Source organism: Geospiza fortis, unplaced genomic scaffold (assembly GCF_000277835.1).
Source record: "Geospiza fortis unplaced genomic scaffold, GeoFor_1.0 scaffold68, whole genome shotgun sequence".
Lineage (NCBI taxonomy): Eukaryota > Metazoa > Chordata > Aves > Passeriformes > Thraupidae > Geospiza > Geospiza fortis.
In genome coordinates, this window is record NW_005054489.1 from 588,961 (window position 1) to 600,175 (window position 11,215).

General features: G+C 52.0%; 1 protein-coding gene across 1 annotated transcript in view; it reads left to right on the forward strand.

Annotated features, from left to right (window-relative positions):
* LOC102039893 (protein CEPU-1-like) overlaps positions 1–11,215 on the forward strand; it is a gene marked incomplete at its 5' end in the record, with an annotated part of 51,347 nt that overhangs the window by 38,205 nt on the left and 1,927 nt on the right. Inside the window, 5 exons of the mRNA XM_031063231.1 lie at positions 4,089–4,223; positions 5,059–5,179; positions 6,520–6,671; positions 9,553–9,585; positions 11,136–11,212. Of these exons, the coding sequence (XP_030919091.1) occupies positions 4,089–4,223; positions 5,059–5,179; positions 6,520–6,671; positions 9,553–9,585; positions 11,136–11,212 (518 nt within the window). The remainder of the gene's footprint in view (positions 1–4,088; positions 4,224–5,058; positions 5,180–6,519; positions 6,672–9,552; positions 9,586–11,135; positions 11,213–11,215) is intronic.

Consider the following 11,215-nt stretch of genomic DNA (forward strand, 5'->3'; position numbering starts at 1 on the left):
GAGAATTGCTGTAGGGACTGTAATTAACTAGTTACTATTTCACCTCCAAAAGGAGCAATGTTTCACGCTCTTACTTTTACTTATCTGGAATCAGCTGCTGTCAACATCCGCTGAAGCCCGTATAAAGATTTATAGACCTTGGAGGTAAATATTGACTAATGGGCAGCTTGGCTTAATGTTCACCTTGAAGGACAATAAATTGTGCTATTGATTGAAGCGAGATGTCAATATCTGCATTGTTGTAAACATTTTAATAAAATTATCTCCATAAAATATTCTCTTTCTTTGGCTCATCCTGGCCACTGGGATCGGTGCCTGGAAAATGCAGCAGCACGGTGTAAAGCGCAGGGCAGTGCTTTGGGATCACTGGTGGGACTTTGAGCACTCAGAGACCAAACCTGTTGTGGGACCACTGTTGAGGTTGTACCTTTGGGCTTTAGAGATGAAAAATCTTGCAGCCCTGGCTGGCTCAGCTTGATCTGAGGTGCAGGGAGTTGGTATGGACACAGGGAAGAGCTCCAAGGAAGGTTTTTCAATGGCTTCACAGGAAGTCTTCAGCCAGGGAAAGCTGTGAGCAGTGTCCTAGAGACCTGAACATGGCTGCAACAGTGAGCCAGGGGACAGTGGCATGTAATTAATTTGGGAACATGTGTTCACTTTCTGGTGAGTTATTATCTTGTCAGAGGCTCAATGGAAGCAAGTGGGGAGGAGGAGTCAGAAGGGAGATGAGTCAGGATGGGAAAACGAGGAGAAGTGAGGGAAGGAGAAAGGCATGGAGGGAGGAATATGGATGCAGGAGGCATCCATGCTGTGTGGGACCCCAAGCACAGCTTGGCCATCTGTTGGGTTGCCTTGGTGCTCCATGCCACACCAGGACCTCTCCTCTGTGGCTCCTCCACTGCCATGAGGGTCAAACTCCCCCTTCCCTGAAGCTTTTAACAGAGATCTGCAGAGCAAGTCCCAAGCAGTCCGTGGTGGTGATCTGTGTGCAGCCTCCTGCTCGCTGAGCACAAGGACTCAGGCTCTGCTTTTCCATCTCCCCTGCTCACAGTGGGTTAGTTCATCATCCTTGGCTGATGAGCAAGGATTACACTTGTGCGTCGTCCATGGCCATTCCATTTCTAGCCTGCATTATATTATTAGTATTAATAATAATAATGATGGGTGCTGGCTGTGCTAGTTTTCTAGCTCCTGAGGAGATGAGAGAGCTCTCCATTAATTCCTGCAATATTTCAGCTCCTAATTGTGCTCAAGCAGAGACAGCCTTGAAAGTTCCCACCATCAGTTCAGGCAGAGAAGGATTGGTACCTCTGGCAGAGCTCCTGGAGCTGCAGAGCTCTGGTCAAGCCTTGCCCTGAGCTTTCCCAAGTTCCAGGTGCTTCCAGGATGTGGTCCCACAGAGTGAAGCAGCTTTACAGATCTGGTTTTCCTGCAAAGCCCCTTGTATAGGAGAGGATGGGGGAATGTTGTCTTAGGCACCTGGTTTCACCTGCTTTATGAGCTGGCAGGGAGTCTTTATGTCGTGTAAATATTTGAGATGCTGTAGCTGGCACTAAGGAGGCATCCCTGGGCCAGAGCCTCTTGCAGGGGTGGTATCCCTAATGCTATTGTCATCTGAGCATGACTTACATCAGGTTGTGCACAGGACAGAAACTGGAGTAATCTCCAGCTCAGAGCATCCTGTCTCAGTCTGGGGCAGGGTCTGTTTGGCTGTAGCCAAATTCCCAGGATGCCAGACCCTGAGTCCCTGAACTTCGAGCTCTGCCTCTCCATCAGCTGATAACTGTGCACATATCTCAGACTTCAGTGCAACGCAGGCACAGGGGAAACCTTCATCCCCCAATTTCCTGAGCTTTTGCAGGTGGAAATCTGACCCTCGCAGTTACTTTAATGAAGCCTTTTGCTGGGGAACAAAATGCACTCGAGCTGCTTTGCTCCCTGATCAAGCCAGGCACACAAATTATGGCTTGACTATCACAAGAGCTAATTCTTGCTGTGTCTGGAACTTGGGAAAGGGCCTTTGGTGAGTTGGGAAGCAGTGTTATCTGAGCCTTTGCACAACCCAGAGTCAGATTTGTGCATGAAGCATCTGAAGGCCACCGGCTGTGTCCTTACTTTATCAGCAGGCAGCGCTGTGCTACAGAGAAGCTGATTCTAGGTCAGCCACAAAAAGGAATTTTTTTCCCCCTCTCTCCGTTTTTTTTTTTTTTTTTTTTTTTTTTTTTTGCAGTGCCGCAGGGCCACTGGATGTAAAGCTGTAATTTCTGTGTCTCTAAAGGATATTGATTTTGGGGTAACGCCTTCATATCTCACCCTTCAGTTGCACTAAGTACTGATGAGCTCAGCGGTTTGCACCACCAGCCACTCGGGTGGGAATTTCAGCACCGGGCTGAGGACACTGGTGCATGTCAGCAGTTCATCAACAGGAAAACTCACTTCACTCCTTTGCAAAGCTCACAGGGCTGCCTTCCCAGTTAGGTCAGCCTGGAAAGGTGGGATGTATGTGTGGATGCATGGGGTCCTCAGTTCAGGGAGCAGTGGACATGCAGAGTACCAGGGATGCTGTGTGGAGGTGGCAGCTGTGAGTGCTGGTGCAGGAGAGAGCCAAGGTGGGATTTCGTCACGGCTGAGCATATTTGCACTAGTTTGAGTTGACAATAGTGGCACCTGGGATTGCAGCTGCAGATCCTGGCAGATGCCTGGGGTGCTCAGTGTTGAGCTGTTCCAGGGCATTACAACAACACCATCGGTGCTGCTGGGGTCTTTCCATGGTGGGTGGTGGAGTCTGACCACACCACTCCTGCAGTGTGGGAAGAGATGCCATAAAAGCGTCAGCCAGTGGGACGCAGCGGTGTGTGCCCTGCTGGGAGCCTCCCACGTGTGGATGTTGCATGCATTTGTTAGGAGCAGGATGCACACGGTTGACCGGCCAAGCGCAGCGAGTTGTGGCCCATCAGGTCACACCGGCACAGACAGCAGTGTCCGGGTGGGAAGCCAGGGCTGGCCGAGCTCACGGCATCCCCCTGGGGACCAGGGACCTGTGCTTGGCCTCTCTGCCATTGGCACTCACTCCCAGAAACAGCTGTCCAGAGCTAATTTATTTCCTAATGCTGCAGCAATGTTAATTTATAAATTACACTGGTAATTCGAGCTATTATTAATTTCAGATGGTGTAGGGCAAGCCTAATTAAAATATGACACCAATTGCCACACATATGTACCAAGGACTACCGTTTAAAATTTATAGGAATATTAAGTGTGACACAGGGCTTGGAGATGTTCCGTGCAGTAATTACAGCATCCTGGCTGCAGGAGATCCAGTGGGGAGATGTAAACAACAGGAAAGGGAGAAGTTGTCCCTGTTTTGGGACTGCAAAAAGTAATTTTTGCTGCTTGTTTGGGGGAGGAACTTGGGGAGTCTCGTGCCCCAACCTGCTCCTGGCCAGCCAAGCACTGGATGTTTTTCCAGGAGTGTATCAAAATAGAGCTCCTGCAAGGAATGGGGGCTGAAAGATGCCAGAGTGAAGAAAATGCCACTCATTGTATCTTTCTGGCTTTGAGTGAAACTAGAACCTGCACGGCAGCCTGGATGGGGAAGAGGGGGACAAGTGCAGCCCCCCCAGAAATGAGCCTGGGGTGGCACAAGGATGAGGTGATTCAGCTGAAGGGAGGTGTTGGCACCACCACTAATGGGAATAGACTTGCTGTGAATTAATTGAAGCTGAAAAATTAGAGAAGGGTGTTTATGTGGGCTGGGTGAGCCTGGAGGAATCTCCCAGCAGAGGGGATGTGCAGAGGTGAGCTCAGATCATTTTGCAGGGTGCAGGTTTGCCCACTTTGCCCACTCTGAGGACATCAAGGACATTATCTCCAGCAAGTGATGCTGGAGCAGTCCAGTGTTTGCAGAAACCTTTCTGGCAATGATTTTCTGGGAATGGAGAGGCACAAGTACAAGGGCATTCCGGGCTGGGACCTGCAGGCTGGGTGTCCTAGTGCAGAGTGACACGCTCACAGATGGCGAGCAGCCAGTGGGCACAGGTTTGTTGTGCCTCCCCATCACTCAGGGCTCTCTGTCTCTGCCTCTGCAGCCGTGGGCTTCATCAGCGAGGATGAGTACCTGGAGATCACGGGAATCACGCGGGAGCAGTCGGGAGAGTACGAGTGCAGCGCCTCCAACGATGTCTCAGCGCCCGTCGTCCAGCGAGTCAAAGTCACCGTCAACTGTGAGTCCCCAGGGCCCTCAGGGGACAGGGTGGGACTGCAGAGGGTCACCGTGCTGCCCCACAAGGGAGTGGCACTTGGAAGTGAGGCACACAAAGGCCCCAGAGCGAGACAGGCAGCAGCAGTTTTTCTGAGCAGGTGGTGTTTTGCCCTATTTTCCCCCTCTTTTCAAGCTCCGTTTTTTCCCACCACCTCCTCCTCAGCTGTCTCCATCAACCTGGGTTTTCTGCCCAAGGAGAGATGCTGTGCTGATAACCTCTGAGGAGAGGAGAGAAGTGAGCAGTAAATAGAATTTTTTTTCTGTTAGAAAAAATGAGAGAGAGGAAGAAAGCAACATATTTCATGTTTAGACATACACAAAGACCCTCCTAAGCCCCTCTCTGGTCACTCCATTAGCTGGACGTGTAACAGCCATGAACTGGGGGGTCTGTTGTTTTTGGAAGAGAACCCCCATGAACCTGAAAACCTCTGTACAGCAGCACCAGAGTGGCAGGAGCTGAGAATGGGTTCAGAGATTATTTTGGCTCCTGCTCACGTGCAGGGAGAGAAGGGAAATCTTGAGGAGCAAGGGGCAGGGATAGAGCCATAGTTGTTGTTTGTTTGCTTTGTTATACATACCAGTAAAGAACTGTTATTCCAACTCCCATATCTTTGCCTGAGAGCCCTTTGATTTCACGATTCTAACAATTCAGAGGGAGGGAGGGAGGAGGTTTACATTCTCCTTTCCAAGGGAGGCTTTTTCTGCCTTCCCTAGCAGACGCCTGTCTTGTAAACCAAGCCAGAGAGGAGTCCCAAAGGCTGCTGGGTGTTGACCCCAGGTTTCCTCTCTCCCCGCAGACCCTCCGTACATCTCGGATGCGAAGAGCACCGGGGTGCCGGTGGGGCAGAAGGGCATCCTGCTGTGTGAGGCCTCTGCTGTCCCCTCTGCTGACTTCCAGTGGTACAAAGATGATAAGCGGTAAGAGTTTTTATTTAACTCATCAAATTTGTGGAGGGGGATTTTGCCAGCAACCTCTTTCAGCCCTCACTGGGGGAGGATTGCTGCTGCCCGTGCCTCTGTGTGAAGGTGTTGTGGTAAATCCCTGCCTGGGTGAAGCATAATGTCCAAAATGGATACTGGCAGCACAAATCCAGGCACTTAAGAGTGGATGAAATCTCTGACATCTCTTTAAATGCTTTGGCCAGAAGGCAGCTCTTGGAAAAGCAAAAGGAATGTGGTGTCAGTCAAGAAACAGGGTTTGCTATACCTCAGAGACAGCCTGCCTTGCTTTGGGGTGAAAATGGACCTTTTAGATCAACCTGCAACTTCTGTGTCCTGCCAAAGCACCGGGACATGGAGTGGTGCAGCACAGCCTGGGGTAGGTCCCACTCTGGAGAAATTGCCTCTCTCTGACCCCAGACAAAGTGGTTTTAACCAATTTTTGTGTTGATTAGCCTAGAGGGGCCGTAGTGTGGCCAAACACAGGACAAGCCACACCAGTCACTGATAAGGAGGGATGTTTTGACCAAAGAAAAAGCTCTGGAAGCTGGAGGGAAGTGTGGGTCTGCCTGCCTCACCCGGTTGGAGAGGGAAGGAGCAGCAGAGTGTACAAAGCTGCGGATGTTTGTGTGGCAGATGAAAGGCTCTGCTCAGAACTAGGTCAGATCACGAGGGCCTGCGGAGCAGCGGCAGGAGCGGGCTCAGCCCGCCTGATCAGCACCCAGCGTGGCTCATAATGGGAATCCAGCACTTCCCGTGAGGAATTAGCAAGCAAGAGCTGCAGGAGCTAAGCAGGACGGGCACAACAGTTCAGGGAAGCCCAAGCACTTGGTTAATGCTTTGGCATTTGTGCTGGCTGAGAAGCCTCCCTGCTCTGGTGGGTGCGTATTGCAGCACTCATTGGGGACACACAGGGATGAGAGAAGAGGAAGGTCACAGAAGGCATTCTGCAGAACAGAGAGGACTGAGGACATGAGAGGGAAACCGGGCTCTTCTGTAGGGTGGGAATGAGCCTTTCCCAGATTCCCTTCAGGCACGGGAGCATCCCTCTCTCTGCACAGAATTTGGCAGTTCCCAGCACCATCCCATGACCCTGCAGCAGTGAGGATGTGTCTGGTCAGCATGGGGCTGGCAGCTGGAGACCCAGCAGAGCAGCATCCATCTCCCTTATCTTTCCCAATACCTTCCCCTCTCCCTCTTCTCCCAAGCTCCATGTCCCCACTCACAGACATAACCAGAGGATAACCGGGCATGGAAAATAGTGAGCACTTCCCTTCCTTATGCCACCCCCGTGACCTCCCATTCCTCTTTTCTCCCAGACTGGCTGAAGGACAGAAAGGGCTGAAAGTGGAGAACAAAGCCTTCTTCTCCAGACTGACCTTCTTCAACGTCTCTGAGCAGGACTATGGCAACTACACCTGCGTAGCCTCCAACCAGCTAGGGAACACCAACGCCAGCATGATCCTCTACGGTGAGTGGGGCTGAGGGAATCAGCCAGGAAGGGGGAATGTCTTCACAGTGACACCACCGATGGCAGAGACATGGGAAGGGTCTCCCATGTCTTTTGTGGGAGATGTGTATTTGCTGCTGGTCCTTTCTGCCCTTGGCATGTGGGCTGGAGGTTGTGGTGAGTGCTTGGGAAGGGGGGAACCTCCAAAGTTGCCTCCTGATCCAGGTCCAGTGCCCCCTACCATTCAGAGGGGTTTGGCACTGTGTTTGGGACCGGCCATGAATACAAAGTTAGGAGCTGGCTGCAGGTTTCCATCTTCTTGCTCTGATGAGTACCTGGGAGAGCCTCAGTGTGAAGGCATCCCCCTGTGTTGATGGGTGGGAGGAGAGACGCTGCTCAGTGTCATTGCTGCCCCATTCCCATGTGAGAACAAACAGGCTCCCTGCTCCATCACCTTCCAGGCCATGTTTTCTGCTCCTGCCAAGCAGATATATCCTTATTGGAGGTGCCAAGGGAGATGGGAAGGTGTGGAGGGCAGGAAGGAGGAGAAGGTTTGTGCCCTTGTCCCAGGACTGTTTTCCCTGCATGCTGGAGCTGGGATGAGAGCAATGCTGGCACTGCCCATGGACGGGAAGGGCTGTGATTGATTGACATATTTGTCAAACCTCTTCAGGTGGCAGCAAAACCAGAGCAGGGGCTGTGGTCTCCAGGAGTCAGGAATGGATGACAGATCTCATCCCTGGCCACTGCTTGGGGATATTTCCCTGCTGGGGTATGGGGCATGTGGTTCTTACAGCTGAACCACACGGGACAAGTGGGGACTGGGGACCTTCAAACTCTCCCCAGCATTGTCCTCCTCCTTGCCACCTGCTTGTTGTGCCTGGTCATCTCCTTGTCTCTTGTTAATGTACGGTCAGAGGGAGCAGAGCAGAGTGACAGATGAGCCTCCCTCATCCCCAGGTCCTTCAGGGCAGTCTGTGCCCTGGCCATACAAAGTGTTTTGGGATAGGGAGCAGTCCCACAGTATGATCTGGGTTCTGGAGTGCGCCAGGGCAGTGGGAGGCATCTGGAGACCCTGGGGAGGGGCTGGATGGATTCCAAGGGTGCAGTTTAAGGATGGTAGGAGATGTCAGGCTTTTCCAGGGGCCACACAGCTGTGGGGTCAGGATGGCATCACAGGACTGGTTTATCCTCCCCTGCCACTGGTACTGGCAGCTGTGCCAGGTTCCCCTGAGCTGTTACAGAGGAGTTCATCCCATCTTGGATGCTCAGACCCATTTGCTCCCCCAGTAAAGTCCAAGCTGTATGTGATGAAGGCTCACCTGTGCTAAGCCATCATGGCTGTTGCTTAGGAACTATCTCAGTTCTCTTCCCCACCAGCCTTCCTGGTAATCCAATAACCCCATGTTTTGGGGATGCCAACACCTCTGTACTGCAAAGCCACCCAGGCCTGGCTCCACCTGTTTTGCAGACCTAGGGAGGCTGTGCCAAGTGCTCAACATAGCCTGAGCCACATTCTTAGCTGTGATGTTGCAGCCTTCCAATGTGTTTATGAGGTTAAAATCTTGATTAGTGGGAGCCTTCAGTTTGGCATCTGCAGATCCAGGCTGGATGAACAGCCTAAAAGTAAAGATGGCATTTCCCTGCTGAAGAGCTCATGGTTCCTTGGGTTCTAACCCATCTGTGGGACTCATGCTGTGATGGCAGTGCCAGGTGGGAGGCACAGAAGCATCCCACAAAAGTCTAAGCTTATTTTATGATCTCCCTTTAGCTTTGTGGTCTGACTGTGAATCCCATCAGGGAGTGAAATCAGAGTCCTTTGACCACCCATAATTTCCATAAAGGCTCCATTGATTGAATGATCTGTTCAGTCTTTGATAATTGAGTCCCCTTGAGGGGGGTGACAGTTCCCTGAGGAGACTGTGACGTGTTGGGGTTCCCCATCTCCTGGTGCAGGGCTCCCCAGCACCCCCAGGAACAATCTCTCCCTAATTACCAGGAATGTGATGGCCCCAAGCATCATAGGGCCAAGCTCACCCATCCCTAAACCAGTGTCTTCAATCTGGGGATTAATGCATCTTTATTTATTGACATATTTATTTATTTATTGCAAGATAAGAGGGAAGTGGATGCGGTGGCTGCACTACCTGTGCATGAGAAATGTCTCTTCTGTGAGGTTTTGGGGGACAGTTTTGTGAGTGGCCCCTTCTCTCTGAAGCTGAGTGTTTTGGAGCTTTTCCCCCACAAATGGAGGTTTCATCTGCGCAGGTAGCGTGACATGAGCCTTTTTGGGGTTGTGAGAGAGGCTAATGTAGCGTTCATCTTTTAATCCTTTTTTTAATCTAATTTTTCATGGAGGTCAACTAGTGCTTTATTCAACATGTAGCACTCGTTATTCCAGACCTGCCGCCTCATTCAGCGGCTCATTTGGTGCTGTCTGGGATGTGATAGAGTGCTCAGGGAAACCACATCATTCTGTGGAGTTGGGGAAAAAACCAACCCTCTGCTTCTCACCCTTCACACAGTCTATGTTGCTCCCAGAGGCAGCTGTCAGGCCATAAATCTTTTTGGGATGTTGCAGGATTAGCAAGAGGGATGGGCCCTGAACTCACAGGGGAGAGCTGAACCCCCTGCATCCCCATATCCCAGCCCCTGTGCTTTGTCTTTTGCACAGGGTGCAAATACAGGCTTTGCCAGCTCTGAGATCCCATATTCATCTCATCTCAGAGATGAGGGGACCATGGCCCCACAGCAGTGGGGTGTGATTTGGGCAACAGATCCCATTTCTACCCCATCCAGTGGTTTTCGCACCCCAGGTCGAGGGCAGGCTGAGGGAGGTGTCTCGAGCCTGCGCTTTCCATTGCCCTTTTGCCTTAACTTTCCCTTGTTCTTTAATTTTTAGAAGAGACAACTACCGCTCTGACACCCTGGAAAGGTCAGTAATTTGGGGGTTCCCTACAATGCCAGTGCTTCCCCTGCTGTTCCCCTTGGGCCCCTCTGGCTCCCACCACAGCTCATCTCAGTGGGAGCCGCAGCACCCACCACCTGGATCTCCTGCCCCACAGCCCCACTGCTTTCACTGGTGTAGGGATGAATCAGGGCTTTCTCAGCCACCCTCCCATCCTGCCCCCTCCCTGCCAGCCTGCTGTGCCTGTCTGGTGGTGGTCTGTGCCCTCTGCATGCCTGTCCCCATCCCACGGTGTCCCGCTCCCTCCCCAATGCCAGGGCACTGCAGGGATGTCTTTGGGCTGCTTTCCCAGTGCCACTGTGGAAGTGGCCTTATGGCAGGTCCTTCCTCCTCTGGGATGCTTCTAGTGCCTTTTTTATGGGATGAGATAGGGGTCGACAGGCATTTGGTCCCCCTCCTGGTGTTATTCCTGGCCAGGGCAGCCAGCTCTCTGCTGTGCAATCTTACTGTCCGGCCAACTGGTTGGTGTCATCTTGATTTTGGGGTGGCTTCATTTGTGATGAATGGAATGGTCAGTCCTGGGGATGACTTGTAGATGTCTGTGGAGGCAGTGTGTGAGATCTGGATTTGTGAGGTGTGAGGTGTCTGAGTGTGCTGGAGAGTGTTACTGGTGGGAAACCAGATGGATACTGATGCTCAGTGCCCCGGTCAGGTTTTGAAGTGAGGGAACATGTCCTGGGTTTTCAAAAGCAGTTGTGAATCAGACCTTGTGGTCATCCCTGTGTAAACAAGACACAAGCATGGATGCCTTCCTGAGGTCTTTTTCCACCTTAGTCTTCTCCTGGGCCAACTATTTGGTGAAAAAATGTGTGTTTGGGTGAAACCATTGGCTAAGACACCCTCCACATCCTTTCGCACAGTGAGCTTTGAAGTTTTGAACTCCTCGCTTCTTGTGGTCCCCATAGATGGGTGGGCTTGGCTCTTCTTGACCCTCGTTATCCCATCTCCTTGAGGTGGTCTGGGTGCTTACTGAGTCCCACAGAGACTCTGAAGAGGTGCAAACCACCAAGTCCTCAATGTAGTGCTGCTGGTGGTGTCTCTGCAGGGTGGGCAGGTGGTTACTGTCCCTCCCAAGGGACACTGGAGGGCAACAGGGTGGTCGCCCTGGGGTGGGCAGAATGTGCTCAGCAGTAACTGTCATCTCCCCTACAAGTGTGGCTGGAAAACTGGGACCAGTTTGGAGGAGGGTGAAGGGGGTTGAGGGAGGTCGGATGGTGGTGATGCACAGGAAGCAGGCTTGGGAGGGGGACTTCAGGCTGAAAAGGGACCGCAGAAGATCTTGTCCCAAAAATCAGCATTTGTGGGGACAGGGATGGTCATTCCCACGTGCCCGAGACAGCACAGGTGGAGCGGACACCCAGAGACCTCTCAGAGCAACCCCACCACGTGCAACACCACCGGGGACCCCTAATAGCATGATTTTTTTTTTTTTTTAAATTTTAATCTTTATTTCATGGTTTCTGCTATTTGTTAACTTCATGACCAACCGTGGTGGGTGTTCCTGTCCCTTCCCACAGGCCCTGGAGCAGTGCACGACGGGAACAACGGCGCGTGGCGGCGAAGCGGCTGCGCGTGGCTGCTGCTCCTCCCGCTTGCC